The sequence below is a fragment of the Abramis brama genome, assembly GCF_963993115.1.
Source record: "Abramis brama genome assembly, chromosome: 3".
In the NCBI taxonomy this organism is placed as follows: domain Eukaryota; kingdom Metazoa; phylum Chordata; class Actinopteri; order Cypriniformes; family Leuciscidae; genus Abramis; species Abramis brama.
Genome location: NC_139965.1, coordinates 15,133,308 through 15,154,659, shown reverse-complemented (window position 1 = coordinate 15,154,659; position 21,352 = coordinate 15,133,308). Strand labels below are relative to the sequence as shown.

Below are 21,352 nucleotides of genomic sequence, written 5' to 3'. Positions count from 1 at the left end.
GCAGAGGTTGTAAATTTTACATCAAATGTGCAAAAGCTCTGATATGATTTATCTTTGTTTCATATTTTACATCACAAAAAAACAGCAGTTTTAACAGGGGTGTGTAGACTTTTTTATATCCACTGCAAGGTAATTTAAAAACACTGTGGCAGATAAGTAAATCAGTATAGACAAAATAATTAAATGTCAATAATTCACACTAAATTAACATTGAACTGGAAACCATGTTAATCTACAGTTCCATTATTTCCAGTCTAAGATAAGTAAAAGGTATTTTGAATCTTTCACTCTTAACGTCTTCAGTCAAGTATGTAATCTCAGGGCACAATCTCTCCAGGATAACAGAGTTCACGAGCCAAAACAGATCAAACCTGTTGTGTTTTAACCGTCCCAACCCAACAAACCTGTCTTTCACCACTGACTGCTAGTCATGAGATGAGGACAACAAAAACAAATTCTCTGGTGAGATCTCCAAGTCTTGAATAACATTTCCTAACCAGTGGAGACATACAGTACAGTAAATTAGATTTTTGGTTTGTTTATGGAGGGAAATGCCCAGTTAAAGTAGCTCATTTCCTGGAGTCTACATGGACAAGATAATAGACAGTACAGAACCACAAATTTATCTTAATTCAGTCTGTAATTGCTAATAAATGTAGTGAAACTGCAAAAACAATCAAAACCAATGCACGGGGTCCCAAAAGCAAACTTGCCAATCAACAAATGCAAGCAAAAACTGCCATTAGTGTGAAAGTTGCCCTTTAACTTTCTTTATGAAGTGCATCATAATGCATGGTCTGACATAAGCGATAAAAATTTATATAATCAAAGAGTCAAAGATCATCTAAGGCAGGGATGGGCAACTTCGGTCCTGGAGGGCCACTGTCCTACAGAGTTTAGCTTCAACCCTAATCAAACACACCTGATCAAGCTAATCAAGGTCCTCAGGATTACTAGAAAATTACAGGCAGGTGATTTTTTCAGGGTTGGAGCTAAACTCTGTAGGACAGTGGCCCTCCAGGACCGAAGTTGCCCATCCCTGATCTAAGGAATCAAACCCTTTTTTGTCTTGTATAGTCAAATGACTTAGTGTGGCAATACATTACTGGGGATTATACATCGAAACAAAAAATGAGGAACAAAATCACGATGGGTGAACATTTTCAGGAGAAGTGGCATTTCACACTGATACTGTCAGATATGTGAAAATGACGTGTGCTTTAATCAAAGCAAAAATCAGCTAATGTCACAAAGACGTCGGCGCCACCAGGATTTTAAATCTTATTCTTAAGTTAATCTTAAACTTTCAGCAAACTCTAAAAGCAGCACACCAACTTGCCTAGAAAGCATTTGAATGGAGTTTGGGCTGAATTAATTGCAGTAATAGGTTTTTTAGGAGAAGTTGAAAGAAGAACAAGAATTTTGTGCTGCAAGAAGATGGAAATGAGCAATGAAACATACCTGCTCGTGGATGATTTCAGAAAGTTCTTTAACCATGCTTTTGAAGTTAGCCTTTAGTCCCTCATGATACTCATACTGATCCTCCTTTATCAGTCTCTCATTTATGTCCAGAGCCATACTGCATGCATTGACAAATTGCCTGCAGCACATATAACCAAACAATCAGGCATAACAGAAACAATTTAATCAAGAATAAAGGAGCAAATAACAAAAATAAATAAATAAATAATGTGTATAGTGTGTGTGCGCATGTATAATTTTTAGCACCCTAATGTGCTATTTCTAGTGAGTAGTTAACTTCAAAAGCTTCAGATGATTTAGTTTGACGTCTTATTTTATGGGGGGAAAATTGACTTTTTTACAAACTAAAACTGTCATGTAAATGTCATCGAGACTCGAGAGTGCTATGAACCACAAATTCCTGAGTCAATTCCAAAAATGAGATGTGCTAGCATGAAAACAGATACATTCCTGCAGCATGGCAAGACGATACATGCTGTTGAATAAAACAGTGAGTGCAGTTGGTTGCTTCCTGAACATGACTAACTTCATCTTCACCTATTTTTAGAACACTTACTATCGTATTGAAATTAAAGTTCTTGAGAAGAAAGCTTAAAAACTTCCCAGATTCCCCTTTTATAACTTTTATTAAGTTAACTGATAAGAGAATTTCGGGTAATATTTGTATAGATATCTCTATAGCCTAACTCAGAAAACCTGTATCAATAGGACCCCGTTTACACTTGGTATTAAGAAGTGTTTTCGTAAATCCGATCACAAGTGGACGACACTAAATACAGGCATAAACGCATTTATAAATGACGGTATGAGTAGAAAAAGCACTTGACCGGATTTCTTTCATTGGGTAAACGCTCATGTTGTCGAATACGTTCAAACAGCCACATAAGACCATACTGACCTAATGCATGAACAACATTATGGGAAGCGCAAAAGATCTGAAAACCCCATACATTTACCCACTCATAGACCCTCTCCTCAAAGAGATAGAAGTGGTAGAAAGTGGACACAAGAGACGGATTAAAACACCAGGTGTAAACGTGAATGTGTATCCATCTACTTGTGATCTAATCGACCAAACGTATCTTAATACCAGGTGTAAACAGGACCTTGGTGTTGGACAATTTCCTTGTAATTGTTGTTTTAGGTTCTTGTTACCAAACCATGCTTTTTCCTTGTACAGTATGTACCCACAGTTATCTGTTTCCTTTCTAAGTTCAACAAAAACTGCAAAGGTAATACCGCATACCTGAATATTTCTTTGAGCTCCTTGACTTTCTTACTGGGTTGACCTGATTTGGATTCATCCAGGAAAGCTCGGGCATAGGCCATCGGTCCCGCATTCACCTATAAGCCCAAAAACGATATTAGATGCATGATATGATTGCGTGAAAAACCATTATCAATGAACTGCCAGTCAGGGACTGTGACTTCATGCGCAAGATAATAGAATTATAGGTCAAAAATGTAAAAACGTTTGTTACATTTAATTTGTTTCCCTGTTATAGGGCAACAGGAATTTTGTTTTGGATGTAATTAACTTGATTGGCATTCTGTCATCTTAAAGGTGCAGTAAGCGATTTCTGAGAAACACTGTTGATAGTTGAAATCAACTCAAACAAACTTCATTGCTCCGCCCCCAAAATGCATAAACACTCAATGCAAGAGTGGATGTCACTTTATCATAGCTGAAGAAAAATAATACTTTGCAAAAATATCAAGTGAAGATGGCAAATGAACTACAAGGAAGAACAAATAATGAACATACAGTACACAAGAGTAATTACAAGCAAGAGTTGGTTGTTAGTTTCCAGCAGCAGCAGATCCAGACAAACAATGACTCTCAAAACTGTCCTGTTATAGAGCTAACATTACAACACCAGCATATCTTGATTCTGTGAAACAGAGCAAAACCAATGTTACTCACGTATGAAGCAGAAACAACGAAACCTCACGTCTGTTTTCAGGCCTTCCCGCTTTACTCTTTTGTAATGTCTCTCAGCCATCTCTCTTTCTACAGTCTTTCTTCAAACCTCCCTCTTGCTCACTCTCTCTCCTCCCCCATCATGAATGGACACGCCCCCTACTGCTGATTGGCTCACTCTCTCTCCTCCCCCATTATGAATGGACACGCCCCCTACTGCTGATTGGCTAAAAGAGTGTTGTGCTGCTCGGTCCGATCCACTTTCAACAGTGCTTCTCAGAAATCACTTACTGCACCTTTAATCAACACGTTCGTGTTGCATTATAATGAGCTGTTTTTTCATACTTGATGTATTATCATCATGTAAACACAATTGAAGAACTAAGAAGAAATATTGTGGAGCGATATTATCCATGATTGTTAATTGTAATATTATTTTCTTGAACATGATAACATATTTCTCACCCAATTCTCATTGACCTAATGCATGAACAACATTATGGGAAGCATGAAAGGATGCAAAATGCAAAAACATCTCATTCTCATTCTCATTGTTATAATGGGGGAAAAGCTGATTTAATGGGAAAAACACAGCATTACAAATTATAATAAATTGAACTACAAAAATATTTTTTTCACAGAGATTAATTAATTAATTAATGAGATTTCTTTTTGGGGAATTATAGGGAAAATGTGCTTAACTATCATGAAAAAAAAAGTCAGACGCAAAAAAATCTTGATGTTTTCTATGTTCATTTTAAAATGTAATTTATTCTATTGATCAAAGCTGAATTTTCAGCATCATTACTCCAGTCTTCAGTGTCATCTTTCAGAAATCAATCTAATATGATGATTTGCTGCTCAATAAACATTTATTATTATTATTATGTTGAAAACAGTTGTGTAATATTTTGTGGAAACATTTTTTTTTTAGGTTTTATTTTTGCAGGATACTTTGATGACAAGAAAGTTCAAAAGAACATTTATTTGAAAAAGAAAATTGTCACATTATAGATCTCTTAACTATCACATATGATCAATTTAATGTGCATTTGCTAAATAAAAGTAGTAATTTCTTTTAAAAAATAACTTTTGAATGGTAGTGTAAATAGTATGAAGACTAAAAGGCCCAATGAGTCTGTACTGCATACTAGTACCTGCACACTAACACAGCCTTGGAGTTTCAGTTGAAGCGTGATCATGTTAACCTCTTGATTAGAGCAGAGTTTAGCAAGTTCAACACTCCTCTCTCTCATCTCATCTATTGCCACATCGATCGGCTTCAGCTCCAAGTGCTTCTCTCCCACAACCTCGATGCGCTTCTTTACATAGGGAAATGTGTTGGCCGCTGCAGACACAAAAAACAAACACACACACACAGTACGCTTTTGAACCTCAACACAGACAAACAACACCACTCAAACAAAAGATAGTAATCATGGTCTAATAGTGGTACATCTAATATTTCATCTATGACTGACTGTCAGACAGAGTCACGAAGTTCACAGGTACCAACGCACCTGTTGTCGCCACAATTGATTGGTGTATGACAACAACTGACTAAAGAGACCAACTGAAAAGACTCATTATCTAAATGATAGGTTGCTCACAAAAGTTGTCACGCAGGAGCGTGCCAGTTTAAAGAATAGTAACGCTTCTGGCCCATGGGGAACTTGTCATTGCCATTGTTCATACAAGACTGTTTTTCTTAGTTACATCAAATATTTACACTGATCTTATACAGTATTAAATACATGCCATTTAATTCATGGTATTAATTCATGTAAAGAATGTTCATTAGGGTAACACACAGCAAAGTTTCAGGAGTGATAACTGCATTTAAAAGTGAGAGTGAACTAGTCACTAAGATAGATATTTGTCTTAAAGTCAGTAATCAACTGGGGAAAGTTTCATGCTGATATCTATTAGTTACATTTTTTTTTCCTATTCACCTGGGGTGTCTCCCCTTAAGAAATCCGATGATAGCAACTTTTTTGTTTTGTTTTTAAACTAAAACACCACTGACAGAAGCACTGTGTTTAAATGTCATTAGTGACACTGTGAAGCTGCTTTGATACAATCTGTATTGTAAAAAGCGCTATATAAATAAATGTGACTTGACTTGTTGGTCATTTTGGTTCTGTACACTCCTGTAAATTTCTGAACTGTGTGTGTCACGACAGGATTAAATAAAGCAATAAGCCCCGTGAAGACGTTAGTTTAGAGCAGCTAAGGGGTGTTGATTAAATTCACTGTAAACCACGGCTTCACAGGGCTTATTGCTTTTATAAAACGGTTATAATAATAACACCGTATCGACCTTATGTAGCCCCGCCCCTTTTCAGCACTGCGCTCGATGTGTTCTCTCTTCCGGTTTGTATTTCCACAGCATGAAGGTAAGATCTTACGGATTTATGAATGAACTGCTTGTTTTAAAATCTTCCCGGTCTACTGACATTTGTTATGAGATCCGCTTCAAACATTACAATGTTCATGATCGCTTTCGTTAACTCTATAATATGTAAATCCACTTCATCAGCTAATTACTCGTTCGATGACAGAAATATACAGAGCTACCGCAAAGTTCAAACACAATGTTCTAAAAATGGCTGCTAAACGCTTGTTTCATAAGCTTGTTTTCATAATTCTTGTGACGCATAAGGTCTATAAAGTAACACTGATGTAATGATGTCACAGCGCGGCTCAACAAATCAGAATCAAGGACTGGAACTATCCCTTTTGTAAGTGTAGGTTCACCGATTTTCAACCTGCTTTGTATTGTTATAGTGTCGGTAGTAAACGAACAGTGTTTACTCGTTCTCCGTGTTAACTGGGCCGAGAAAGTCCTGTTTATGTATCAACAAAACTCTTTTGACATCTCCATGGCTTCTGTGAAAACTACTGATTGTATTGTCCGCGGACTGTCGGATCAACAGAGGGTTATTAACAGAATGGTTATTGTATTCAGGTTTATCACTGAAAATTGTATTGTACTTTGTGTATTCTTCAAACAGCATTATGGTAAAAATGCTATTGCAACAGCCTTCTTTGTTGTACTGAACTGACAGAACAGCAATTTCTTTTAGTTTAGTCTTTTAGTTTCTGTTTGGACTAAAACAGTGTTTATAATCATCCGGTTTGAAATTGACACTATAAACATGGAGGTTTTTCAGATTTTCCATTGTGGCGGTGTTCTCTCCATATTTACGAATGGGGCAGTCGTGGCCTAATGGTTTGCAGTGTATGTGTGTGTGTGTGTGTTCACTACCCACTGCTCCTAATGTGTGTGCACTAACTTGGATGGCTTAAAATTCAGAGTATGTGTTACCATAGTTGGCTTCCACATGTCACTTTTACTTTGCAGCCACTGCCTACAACATTCTGGATCCTTCACTTGAAACTGAAAACAACTCCTGCTAAACATTTACTCTCTGAATTCTTGCACCCAGGAGCAAAACAAGTCGACACCAAGTTTGCATTTCCTACTCAAGCAAGGCGGTATTTGATGACTGAGAGTGGTCTTGGATGGCAAAATGCCCAGTGCATTATGGGTGTTAAAGGTTTCCAACATTTTTTGCAAAAGGGAAGACAACAGCCCATTTTTTGTTTTCTCTAGTCAAGTACCACAAATTAAAAAAAAAAAAACGTCCTGCCTTTCTACCGCATAGGCAGCCATGTTTTATTGAAAGCCCATTTTACCAGTGGTGAAGTAAAAGATTAGTTCACTTCAAAATGAAAATTCTGTTATCATTTACTCACCCTCAAGTCGACAGATGACAGAATTTTAATTTTGAAGTGAACTATTCCTTTAAGCACTAAAAGGTGAAGTGACAATCAAATCTGATTGTCTTGTGTATGTAGCCTAGGTGTTGTTAAAAAGCAAACTGTAAGAGTTGACAAAATGTTGGCAATCTCAAAAATATGAGGTACTGGGAGTAACGCCAGATCTCCTGCTGTCTGCGTCCTGCGAGCTTACTGGTAAGTACCGTCCTCCGCTTGCACTGCTCCTCAACTCCTCCTTGTTTCTTTCCCGTTAGCGTGAATGGAGTCTCAAAGACAAAGCGATTGATGTTATGGCACTTCTCGAAGTCCGTCTTCCTCTCCACCAGCTCTTTCTCATCAAAGAAGGGCTTGACATACGTGACCTGAATGTAGGCAAACTTTGGGTCCAGATCTTTCTGGTTAACCTGTGGGTAAACAAAAAGTTGATGTGTGGTTCCTTTTATTTAAAGAAAGTGAGTTTACTATGAAATGGGTAAAAATGTAATGTGTTTCCAAATGTTAAATACTCAAAAATATGCAAAGACTGAAAGATAGACGCGTCTCCAAATGTTTGTTCTTGAGATAAACAACTCTTTCCTGAATGATGACTCAGATGTGCTGCTCTTCATGGTCATTTAATCTCAATACATGAATCTGCACAGTGAAATAGAATCTCACTTTGTTGGAGTCTTGGATGATTTTGACATTCTCTGCTCCAAACTTTTCTCCGTAGAGGCTTGTGAGGCGAAGGGAAATTTCAGGAAGCTTTGTGAGCTTTGGCTCTTTGTAAATGTATTCTTTTCCATCCTCTTCTTCAAAGAAGCCCTGAAGTCCAAAAAATTGTAATTGTTTTAGTTGCATGACCCATACACAAAAGAAATATATTTGAAATATATTTTCAGAATATATGCAAATATTTGAAATTGGCCCAATAAATATATTTCACACTTAACATCATATATTTTTGTTATATTTCAGAATATATTTCAATGTATTTGGAATATATGCCACATATATTTTGACACTTTTGGGGACCCATACAGAAAAAAATACATTGAAATATAACAAAAATATATGATGTTAAGTGTGAAATATATTTATTGGGCCAATTTCAAATATTTGCATATATTCCAAAATATATTCTGAAAATATATTTCAAATATATTTCTTTTGTGTATGGGGATTGACATGTTGCTCCTGTTGTATTATTGTGCTGTGTTATTGTGATACATCTATTTTGATGATCTTTACATTACACTAATGTCTGGGGTCAGTAAGATAAAAAAGAACACTTTTATTCAACAAGGATGCATTAAGTTAAAGACTATATAGTTTTCAACCAGAAAGTTTTTTTAAATAAATGCTTTTCTTTTGAACTTTATATTCATCAAAGGATCATGTGACACTGAAGACATGAGCAATGATGCTGAAAATCCAGCTTAGCATCACAGGATTAAATTACATTTTAAAATGTATTAAAACAGAAAACACTTATTTTAAACTGTAATATTTTTTTCTAAATATGACTGTTTTTACTGTATTTTTTGATCAAATAAATGCAGCCTTGGTGAGCACAAGAGACTTTTTAACAAAAACATAAAAACAGACCCAAACTTTTGAACGGTAGTGTAAAAAATGTGTTTCATGTGATAAAACATATTTCAGCTGCCAGACTCTAAAGTGCACAATATCAGTTGCGCAAGATATACACAATATAAATGGTTTACACAGAGAAGTCATTTTGGGAAGTGGTAGCAAAAAGCAAGTCAAATCTACACGAGCATAAACTTGTGAACCTACCTGTCCATAAAAGGCAACTCTAAAGTAAGACCCCAGCAGACGTCGGCCAGACTTTATTACCTCTAATATCTTCGCATAAGCTCGCTGCAGTGTGTCATACAACCTCCTCAGTTTCTATCGGAGAAAGAGAGGAATAACAGCTCTGTAAGAGAACGTTTGAGAACTGCTAGCATGCAATTTCCATGCACTTTCGTGTAACAATTGCGGTTTTCAACTTTGGATTGCTTAATATGAATTGTGAAAAGCATAATGCAAACTGACTGCTTTAATTTATTAGCATATTTATCAACAGGAAAAAAAGAGAGAGATATAAGACAAGAAAGATGGGGAACAAAAGCAGGAAATTAAAAGTCTGATGTGATGAGTGCATTAAACACTAGGCTGCAGGACTGCAAGTGTGTAAACTTTAATAAGGATGTGTTTGTTAGCAGACTCAAGGTACATAATCTAAAGTCTCCTGTTTACAGTTTTCCTCAGAACTGTTAGAGTACTTTATCAGAGTAAAGTAAATTGGCTTATGCTACAAAAAACATCAGCAGCACGTGCGTGTTCCTTTATGACATGTCGGCAAATAAATCTTCCTGTCCGACTTTGTGGTGCCATCACACACTTGCAAACATGACTTGGAAAAAGTGTCAGAACAAATTGTCAATATGATCATCCTATATTCATACATGGATGTCATTTAAAAAAATGGATATGAAAAATCAAATGGAAGAAATGGAATCTAATTAAATAAAAACTATTTAAATATTTAAAACAGTTTAAATAATGACTAGGGAGGTGTTAAAAGTTCATTTGCACAAGGCAACGGTAGAAAGGAAACACAGGTTTTCATATTTGCTCACCTTTGTAAGCATAACATCCCCTAAACATTGGTTTGGAGATAATGATATTTGATTTTACAGCTGGATCAGCTTATATCCATAAACACAAATGAAGTCAGATTATTTAAAGACACGTAGGGATGGGCGATACCACTTAATTTGCTTTCAGTCCGATACAAAATATCATCAAGACAAATATCGGCAATAGCGATACCATCGCTGGACAATTTTATAAATGTAACAACAATTACAGAACACGATCAATCATTTAAAAAAATTTCAAGTCATAAGTAATACCATCTAAAATACAAATCAATAAATTTCACACACAGCTTTGTCGTTACTTAAAAGGGTTAGTTCACCCAAAACTGTCCGTAAGACTTTTGTTCCTCTTCGTAACATAAATGAAGATATTTTTGATGAAATCTGAGAGCTTTCTGTCCCTCCGTTAACAGCTACACAACTGAAACTTTGGCGCTTCAAAAAGTTCATAAAGAGATCGTAAAACTAATCCATAATGAATTGAGCGGTTTAGTCCAAATTTTCTGAAGAGACTTGATCGCTTTACACGATGAAAAGACTGAATTAAGGCTTTTATTCACATTTAAACATTGATCAACTCACTCATCAGTTGTGGTAAACGGAAGCTCAAGCATGTTTGCTCGACGTGCGAAAACCAATGAGGTTCATTCTCGTGTTACGCATCACGCTTGAGCTTCCACAAGAACCAATGAGGTTCATTCTCGTGTTACACATCACGCTTGAGCTTCCACAAGAACCAATGAGGTTCATTCTCGTGTTACACATCACGCTTGAGCTTCCACAAGAACCAATGAGGTTCATTCTCGTGTTACACATCACGCTTGAGCTTCCACAAGAACCAATGAGGTTCATTCTCTTGGTTACGCATCACGCTTGAGCTTCCACAAGAACCAATGAGGTTAATTCTCGTGTTACACATCACGCTTGAGCTTCCACAAGAACCAATGAGGTTCATTCTCGTGTTACGCATCACGCTTGAGCTTCCACAAGAACCAATGAGGTTCATTCTCGTGTTACGCATCACGCTTGAGCTTCAGCAAGAGGTTTGTTCTCGCGTGTCAAGTTCGGTTGAGCTTCTGTTTATGTTAGCTGATCAGTGTTTAAATGTGAATTAAAGCCTAAATTAAATCAGTCCATCATATAAAGCGATCGTATCTCTTCAGAAAATTTGGACTAAACCGCTCAATTCATATGGATTAGTTTTACAATCTCTTTATGAACTTTTTAAGCGTCAAAGTGGTAGTTGTGTAGCTGTCAATGGAGGGACAGAAAGCTCTCAGATTTCATCAAAAACATCTTCATTCGTGTTTTAAAGATGAACGAAAGCCTTACAGGTTTGGAACGACATGTGGGTGAGTAAATAATGACAGAAACTTCATATTAGGGTGAACTATCCCTTTAAAGGAATGAAATATCTCCACATGGTGCTTCAAAGTTTAGGATTTGCAAACGTGTCTGTTGTGCTTTGAAAGCACTGACAAACCCCACACATACACCCCTTTTTTCCCCTCACAAAAAGTAAAAATCCTTTTCATTTGTGAAGTGAAATCATCCTGTACTTTCAGTAACCATTGTTTAGAAAGCCATTCACAAACACACTCTCCAACATGGAAACTTTCCCACAGTGCCAGCACTGTCAAGAGAAGTCATGATTTGATTAAAACGGTTCCCTCTTCTAAAATAGGCTGGCTTCAGCAGAAGAGCCCTCTATGTATTTCTAAGGGGTTTTCCTGCAACATGATTTTTTCATACTTATTTTCACGTTTTCCTCATTTAACTGAGAAGTGAAAGTGAAACAGATTGAGGCTCTGTTCATAGTAATATTGCCCTCACCGTCCACACAAATCTGACTGAGCAACTTTAATCCTCTCACATCCGGTCAGAGTGTGCAAGTGCTTTCTAAGAGTTAAGTTACTGAGTCATGAGTTTCTGTCAAATAAAAAACCACAGGTGCCACAAAGTCTTCTACCCACAGTGCTGTGAAAGACTATTCAGAGAAAATGAAAGAGTTGGGAAACTGGTAGGACAATGAGTACATTTCTTTAATCTGCATTGCGTCAGTGCATCCTGTTTTTTTATTTTTTTATTACCTCAAACTCATGCCGTTTCTCGTAAATAGGAATGATGAGTCTCGCAATGTGTGTTATGAGTTCAAACCTCTCGGCTTTCCATAGACCCTCAACACACACCTCCAACTGCTCAACCAGGACATCCTGTCACAGAAGTACAGCTGAAGTTTCACAAATGCAACTTGTTCGTCAAACATATCATTATGGAGTTAAAAAGCACTATGATTCTAGCATGATCTGTCTGTTTTTTTTTGTTTTTTTTGCATTGATAAAACTCCCCCAGCGCTGTTTACCTCAGTGTAGTACACATCTTGCATCCCTACATCTTCTTTCATAGCTCCTTCTTCATCAATGTTCTGGGTGATTCTCTTAAAAGCTGCCAGTCCACTCGGGAACAGCTCTGAAACAATAAGATAGCAGAATATGTGTCACTATACTGAGAAAAATGAGCAAAAACTCTTTATATATACAGTTACAACTAGTGCTGTCAAATCGCATCTACCATAAAGGTTTGTAAATATATATACAGTACACTGCTCAGCCAAAAAAAAGTCACTGTTTGGAATTAAATATGCAAATGCTTAAAGTCCCCCTGTAGTCAATAATTGTATCCCTTAAAACTCATCTTTGATCACCTAAATTATATTTTTTCCTATGAAAAAAAAAAAATTCTTCATGCCTTAAAATAGCTTGGATGTAACTCTTGCTACATTTAGTATACGCGGTATAATGCAATATAATATAATGATCCAATCATAGACTTTTAAAGTCACCCTGTGGTGAAAATCAAGTTTTTAATGTTGTTTATATGTCTATGTGGTGTTTTTAATATGCTCTAAGACAAACCATGTTTGAATTCATGTCAACACCATTGCTGACTATTTCATTTCTTAAACAACCATGTAGGAAGACATGATGACAATGCCAAGATTCATCAGGCTCAAATTGTGAAAGAATGGTTGGGAGGGAGCATGAAGAATCAGTATATCAGCATGAAGAAAGTGCACAAATACAGCTTGGGGCTAATTTACATAAGCTAATGCAACATATTAAAGATTACTCATGGAGAAGCTGATTAGGATTACAAAATAACTGGATCACTGTTGCCAACACATGACTTATGAGAAACAGACAGCAGTCTTTTCAACAATGGCATTTTATCTCTGGTTTCTAGACATGCAAATTTGTGGAACCTGCGACATGTTTTTTTAGTTTTGCATTGGCACAAAACTCTGAATTGCTAGCAGTTAATAATACATATACTATTTTAAAAAAAACTCAGAAAACTTACTACATACTGTAATACTATGTTTAAAATATAAAAAGAAGAGGAAAAAAAAACAGGTTTACTATGCTATCCATAATAGCTCCACTATTCGTGATGCATTGTTTGAGACTTTGCATTGCCATTTGCATCGTGCACCACACATTTGGTCTAAGACAGCAGAGTGTTTGTCCAAGCAGGAGCCTTATTTGCATGGGGAAAATAAGGGAAATCACATGAGCCACAGTTTATTGTTTTTGTGTTGTCCATTTATAATTGAAAAATTAGGTGGGAATGAAAATAACATTGTAATATGAGGTCAGACATGCATTTAGATTTTAATTCAGCAATCAGTGTAAACTAAAGTTACGGCTGATTTTTTAGGACACGGTAACATAAGGAAGAATGAATATGATCCAAACAACTGACCATGAACCCTTTGTTGAAAGTAAAGAAACCTTTGCAAACTTACTTTTCCTGTACAAATACTCTGCCACCAATGCAGCAACATGAACATTACACATAGCAGCCTGTGAAAATACAAGAGCGGAGAGATATCAGAGAAAACAAGGTTCACAGAACTAAGAAAACAAATCTCATACATAATGAATAGAATCATCAATCTGTAGGTTTCCATCCACCTACTTTTATTTTTATCAAAAAAAAAAAAAAATGCTGGATAGGAATGCCAAGATGCGCACATATTGTAAAAATGAGCATAAAGGATTTTGGATTCGATAAGAAGACACATAAACTACAATGGAAACACATTTACCTAATAAATCCATTGAAGCACAACAAAAGACTTTGCCTCAACAGTGGATGTGATTGGATAACTGGACTAACAGCATCTCAAATGTTGGTTTGATCATTCTGAAACGCCTGAGCTAAAGTCTGTCATCAGAATGATTTGGTTTAATTCCCTCCCTGAAGCGTCTCACATGATTGTTCACAAACACCAGCATCCAAACGCAAGAGAACGTGACAGCGTTTATTGTGTTTTATCCATTCGCTCTGAGACGCGAGTCATTTATGATGGAGGAAAAAAGAGCCACAGTTTCTTCCCCAATTGCAGCAACTTCCATTTATATTACAGATATTTTGTGCCAATTCTCTCAGGAAGTGACGACTGAGCTCTCTTGAACACATGGGATGGAAACGCTGCTTTATTCGCAAATGTTTTATGCAATATTCCAATTTTGGATGGAAACATAGCTAACGTCAACTGATTTTACGATACCATCCAGAAAGCAATAAATTGTGTTCAGTACAAAATTAGGTCTATAAAGCACGTAAATATATATTGAAGAACATATACGTTGCATTTATATGTTTTAGGCCATCTACTGCAGAAGGCACTACTGTTTCATTATCTTTTTCATTCTTGGATGTATTCCCTGTATGTGACCAAAATAGAAATATAAGAGACTATGGCCAGGAAATGACCTTTAATACAGTCCAGTTCCTGTTTTTCATTTCGTGGGGGATATATTTATCTGAAGAATCAACCACTCCTGCTGACCTAAACATACCAGAAGAGTACATGATAGATTAAGCACATTTGTTAAATAATTCATGGCACAAGTAAACAGCACTGAAAGTCTCTTGTGAAGTATTGTTAAAAGACTGAGGCTTGATCGGTGTTCAGACAGGCAGAGGGAGTGACAGGTGCTATTACAGGTGCTCATGATTGTTTAAAGGGTAATCTGAACGTTATACCACCGGGAGGTGGTTTCCAGAGGACGGCCCGTCATTAAATATAACTGATCTGTAGTTTTTGCTTAAAGAATTCCCCACACAGGGGTTCCAACACAAAAATCGGGAAAGGAGAAATACTTAGAAAATGATATAAGCTTCATCTGTTTATTTATTCTTTATCTCTACTCTCACTGTCCAGCTATATTGGGTGCAGACAGTTTTGGTCGGCAATACACAGTTTTGGTGAACTGATGCAAATGTATTGCTAATCAAATTTAACTTACCTCAGAAAAGTCCCCGTTCTTACTGTGTGCCCGTGCCATGCTGTCCAGCCAGGTCCGCCTGAGCTCTGGAGTGCTGGCGTACGATCGGGCGAGACTGTACTGCAGGTCAAGCAGCATTTCTGGGTCTTTTTCGTGCTCACGCATCTGAGCGGTGGCCATTAAAACCGTACGAATTCTCATCGTCAGACCCTTCACTTCAGATGGAAACGTTGTGGTCTGGGGAGACATATAGATTTCATGTTATAAAAACAGAAGCAAAAGTACTTTTTTTATTATTACTGTAGGTGTTATGGCATGTTCACAAGTCATATGACTCGCAGCTTTCACAAGAATGCCATGCAGACTGTATCGCATGCTTTTAATAAAGCTGAATGTGGTATGTCGGGCGCGAATGGAGCGAGGCCTGTGGCACATAACCTGCATGCCACATCGGCCTCGCTGCATTCCCACAGCTCTCGGCTTCGCCCTGCATACCACATTCAGCTTTGTTAAAAGCATGTGCCACACCTCGAGTCTCAAGGAGGAGCTCTGAAAGGATAAATGGAGGAGTGATGACACTGCAGGATGAGAGAGGACCAGGCCTGGACTTTATGTTGTTGCATTTTATTGTTTATATGCGCCAGTTTTCCGTGTTGGGCTGCCGCTTTACGTTGAACGTTTGCTGGTTCCAGCCTCCTTCCCTGAACTATGAACACGGTTACACTGAACTTTAGAAAACGTCTCTCAAAAACACATTTTCTCTTCCACTGCATTTTATGGCGCTTTTCCACTGCATGGTACGGCTTGGTTCGGCTCGGTACGGTACGGTTCGACTCGGCGCAGAGCGGTTCGGCTCGCTTCGCTTTTCCACTGCGTGGTACGACTCGGTACGGCACGGTTCGGTTCGCTTTAGCTCGGTTGCTTTTCCACTGCAGTTAGTACCGCTTCAAAGTGGGTGGGACTGATCGTTATAGTTGCCGCCTCTACTGCCATGATATCATCATATTAAATGCGAATTTTTCATTCCGTGTTTCCCCATCCACTCCTCGGCAACCAACGAGAGGAACGTCTGCACCTCGTCCACTGACCACGATTCAGCCATTTCTTTTTTTGAAGTTTATTTTATTTTTATTTTTTTAAAGCAAATGCTTTTAAAACAGGCGCTACAGCGCTGGCTGTTGTCTACTGGCTATTTAAATCTAGCGGGTTTAGTGTCTCGTGTCGTAAATACAATGACGCTGGTAGTGATGATTCTGTCTGACCAATCAGTGATCTGCAGTGTTTTCACGTCACATTTTAGTATCGGTACGGTACGCTTGGAACCTCAACAGAGGTGGTACCATTTAAAGCGAGCCGAAGCGAGCCGTACCGTACCATACCATGCAGTGGAAATGCGCCAAAAGTGAGCCGTACCGAACCGAGCCGTACCGTACCATGCAGTGGAAAAGCGCCATTAGTGTTTTGCGATTGTTTTTGCTATTATTTTGAAAACATTATCTCGGTCTTTACAGAATGTGATTTCTGCGATTTAGTACACAATTCGAAGCGGAATTATCACAACCAAGCAAACCTCGCTGTCATTAAAACGTATCGTTTCAGAGAAAAAGTTTTACAAAAGCAGATGATATGTCTATTTACTGCTTAAAATAATTAAACTTTTCCCCCCGGTTTGACAGACGAGGCTTAGCCCCAGACTAAAATGCATGTTTGAGCTGGTTTAACTGAAAACAACTTATTTTAAAATATGTCTCAAGATACACACAAGTAATGTTTTTTTGCTAAGGCACATTTATAAAAGCTACTTAAATGCCCTAATTAAACTAAGGCCTAGGCCTAATCCTGGCTTAATCTAAGCCCTGTTTGTGAAACCAGGCCTTTATCTTCTGGAATAATTAATGTAATTTGTTTGATTAACTCAATTTTTTCATTTAAATGTGTGTAAATTCACAGTATTCTCTTTACTTCATCATTTTGATCACACAAGTAAAAGAGGGAGCACTGTACGTAAAGTCTGTCAGTATGCAGGCGGCATGCACATTTATGTTGTTTATTTTTTATGTATACAGATAAAGATTGCAAGATTTATACATCAGGCCCCTGATGTTCTGGACAGCGCAAATGTTTTTCTGGTTCCATGTTTAAATTAAATTATGAAGAATGATGGACTGGTATGGAGCCCTTAAACGGACATGGTGGTGGAAAAAAATCTGAGATAGGAGGGGAAAGAAATATTTCAATGCTTTTGTGTAATCTAAAGTTTTGTGTTGCCCCCAAGAAACTTTGCATTTGCAAAGTATATAATTTCTCCTCCCATCCGTAGACTGGAGATGCTTTGATTTCAGACAGTGGCTTTCAAAAAGTGGTGAAGCACATGTAAGCGGCCCCTAAAAGGAAATTATTTATGAGGTAGTTTGACAAGTGACTGCAGATTCCAGCTAGCAAACTCTACTGCACCTTCATGACTTTATCGCTGTTGGCAAAGTTGTTGATGATGGACAGTGAATCCTGGAAACGTGAGCTTCCGGTTAATGCCACATCAGCGATAAGCTGGCTCACAGCGATGATGATCTAACGGTCAGAAAGGAAACAGACAAAATATCATTGCAATATTTTAGAAACATTCTTGAGTCACCCAAAAAAGGCACATGTCTCAGGGATTGCTTAACCAATGTACCTGACTCAGACTTTCAGAAAATATGAATGAAACTATGTTTTAAATTAATGAAAAGGATAATTTATTCCAGACAAATTTATTTATATATATATATAGAAGATAAATATGGATGAAAATATTTTAAATGAAAGGATGAAAAACAATTTACAGATATGTGTGTGTGTGTGTGTGTGTGTGTGTATATATATATATATATATATATATATATATGAAATATATTAGGTATATATATTAGGTATTCACAGGGTGAAAGTGTAAAAAAAAAAATGCAGTTTTAAAAATAGGTCTAAAGCATTGTAAATTCATTGTGAATGCAAAATATACTAACAAATGAGAACCTGTTTTCACTTATAATGAGGATACAATTGAAATGTATATAATAAATCAAAAAAGTGAAGTTATTGCTTTGCATTGAGTATAAATGGTGCAGATTCCTTAAGACGTGAGAAATTGCAATTGAGCTAAAGAAAACATCAAGTAAATGTGGCTTGACCTGTCTCACTGGAACCATGAGGCTTTGTTAACGTTATTAAGATTACACCGTGGGCTTAAAGGATTAGTTTACTTCAGAATTCAAATTTCCTGATAATTTACTCACCCCCACATCATCCAAGATATTCGTTTCTTTCTTTCTTCAGTGGAAAAGAAATGAAGGTTTTTGAGGAAAACATTCCAGGATTTTTCTCCATATAGTGGACTTCAGTGGGGTCCAACGGGTTGAAGGTCCAAATCCAAATTTTACCTTTTTTTTGTAAATGGCTTGTAAACACTAGGTCGGTACTTACGCCTTACGCGTGACCTTTCAACGTGATTATGTAATGCGTGGCGCATCGCAGAGCTAGTGAAAGACGAGCATTTGTGGTTAAAAAGTAAATAAATGTTTGTTTGTTTTTTGAAAATGACCAATCATTTCGCTAGATAAGACTCTTATTCCTCGTCTGGGATTGTGTAGATCTTTGAACTGCACTGAAACTGCAATTTGGACCTTCAGCCCGTTGGACCCCATTGAAGTCCACTATATGGAGAAAAATCCTGGAATGTTTTCCTCAAAAACCTTCATTTCTTTTTGACTGAAGAAAGAAAGACATGGACATCTTGGATGATGTGGGGGTGAGTAAATTATCAGGAAATTTTTATTCTGAAGTGAACTAATCCTTTAAGATCCTTGTCAGGGCTGCCAACTTTTGAGTTTAGCTTGGAGTGAGATTTTTTTTTGGGGGGGGGGGGGGGGGGATGGGGGATGTAAAAACAAATATTGCATCACAATAAGTGTAATTGTGATTGTCAAAACATTTGGTAACTAAATAGAATTTTATGCAGTTTAGTGACAACATGTTACAATGTTTACATTGTACAATGACTGGTAGGATACAGTTTTTATTATTGCTTGACAAAAATTTCAAGATTTCAATTCCATTCTTGTGATTTGATTCCGATTTTGATTCAATATTGACTAATTTGGATACATGTTTATTTTAAATTTTATTTAAAAAAATAATCTCACCTAATGCTGTAAACATAGAGGGCCCAATCTGCTGGTATTTTTAAAGGTTAAAAATAACAAATTAAATTAAATATAATGCAGTTTTTGTTATAATAACAATTATTTAATGACATAAGTAAAAATATACTAAAAATGTAATATAATGCTCAGCAAAATCTCCTCTCTAGCTATTTTCTTCTATTCAATTAACATATTATGGTCATTAAATGGCTTTCCTGAGGTAAATGTAACGTTATGTGACATAATTGTTCTCCTGCTGTTATACTGACCTCTTTCCATGGTTGAAAAACACTAATTGGTCGATATTATGTATACTTTCGGTAAGTTGTACTGCATCTTTAAATAAAAAAGTAACAGATGATCGGTTCACGTGCACTTGAACTGAGGCGCTCAGCGATCTGTCACGTCACATTTACAAGCGCCAAACGTATTTTTGTCTGAATTTCGTAATAAAATTGACGGAATCTAAGAGCTGAGAATTAGTTTAATATCAAAAGTACCTCTTTGCTCCGCAATTTTTCTGTGCGTGAGAAAATGGATGTGTGGCGTGAGAGCGTGTGAAAAGTGTCAATTGCGTGAGTCTCACGCTCAATGCGTGAGAGTTGGCAGCCCTGCCTTGTGCAAACCTTTTATGCTTTTTGATAAGAGCGCATTACAAGACAGTACGTTAGCTGCGTTTACATGGACACTTATAATCGGAATTGACGGCTCAATCGGACTAAAAAACCTTCATGTAAACACCTTAATCGATCCGATTGAGCTCGATCCGAATGAAATTTCGATCCGATTGAAAGGGGTGGTTTATCCCTTTTGTAATCCGATCGAGAGTACATGTAAACACTTGAGTACATGTAAACACTTGATCGGATTGAAAACCGAAACTGAAAGGACTGCGCATGTGCGATGACATTAGCGTAATGACATATGACGCGCGGAACGAGCTGTTCTTCCTGTTGAATAAAGTGTCATATTAATAAGTTTGCCGTCATTCTAAAATCCTCATTTCACTCGCGCGTCTGTGAAGTGAAGCAGGAGGGGGGGGGGGCATTTTCACTGCGTGATCAATAAGCAGCACGGCAAAACGGTTAATATGCTCTAAATTATGACCAGAGACGAATTAATATTACGTCTGCTGTTTAAAACAAATAAAGAACCAATAGATGAGAATATTTATGCGCGAAACCGGGGAACTCTGTATATATTCGTGCAGTGTGCGCATGTCAAAACATCAGATCCGATTTGAAACTTGTGACATATAAACGCGCACATCAACCCGATTACTTTATTTATCATTCATGTAAACACCTTGTTCGGATTCATCAATCGGATTGATTTCATTCCGATTGTGTCCATGTAAACGTAGCTAGTGAGACACTCAAGTAATTTTAGGTACACAGAAATGTTTCATGACGCATCGTATCTGCTTGTGACACATCAGATGGAGAATTTTTTTTTATTCCAAATCAACACACACACACACGTTGGGTTTCCATGTTTTATGTGGACTTGTAAGCTAGCAAGTAGCTTGCCTACTCTTCTGCTACACTCTCAGAAGTATGTACCTTTTCTGCACAAGAGTATACAAATTAATTTTAATGTTAATACGACTATAAAAAAATAAATGTGTGAAAAACGTATAAATAAACAAATCATCTCTCCGACAGCAAGTGACACACAAACCCGCCTCTCCTCACTCACTCCTTTCATTTGCCCTGGATGAATACTGTTGGTGTTGCAGGGCTTGAATTACGGCGTGGGATTGCGCTTATTGTATATTTTTACTCATTCCTGCAGATTTTGTGTCCACACCCAAAGTACGTGCACATAAAGCCACCTCTCAGTACTAAATGTAGTTCTTTTTCACTGCTTAAACTCACTTCACTTAAACAGTCAAATACACGAGTATTCACGTAAACAGTCAGTAATGTTCTAAGTGAAAGTAAACAGTTGAGAAAGAAAAGCAGGTCTTAAAGTGACAGCAGCCTAAAATACATTCTGCCAAATTATGAGATAATATTAAAAATATCTATATGGCAGTTTTTCCCC

At 37.1% G+C, this 21,352-nt stretch overlaps 1 protein-coding gene across 4 annotated transcripts in view; it reads right to left on the bottom strand.

Moving 5' to 3' along the window:
• The window catches only part of dock11 (dedicator of cytokinesis 11), a 131,358-nt gene that overhangs the window by 10,435 nt on the left and 99,571 nt on the right, over positions 1-21,352 (bottom strand). For all 4 annotated transcript variants that reach the window (XM_084110039.1, XM_084110041.1, XM_084110040.1 and 1 more), the window contains 11 exons: positions 17,583-17,696; positions 15,150-15,365; positions 13,640-13,697; positions 12,197-12,303; positions 11,925-12,047; positions 8,966-9,079; positions 7,844-7,990; positions 7,380-7,590; positions 4,561-4,751; positions 2,729-2,826; positions 1,462-1,600 (listed from right to left, as the gene is read on the bottom strand). In XM_084110039.1, the coding sequence (XP_083966165.1) occupies positions 1,462-1,600; positions 2,729-2,826; positions 4,561-4,751; positions 7,380-7,590; positions 7,844-7,990; positions 8,966-9,079; positions 11,925-12,047; positions 12,197-12,303; positions 13,640-13,697; positions 15,150-15,365; positions 17,583-17,696 (1,518 nt within the window). The remainder of the gene's footprint in view (positions 1-1,461; positions 1,601-2,728; positions 2,827-4,560; positions 4,752-7,379; positions 7,591-7,843; positions 7,991-8,965; positions 9,080-11,924; positions 12,048-12,196; positions 12,304-13,639; positions 13,698-15,149; positions 15,366-17,582; positions 17,697-21,352) is intronic.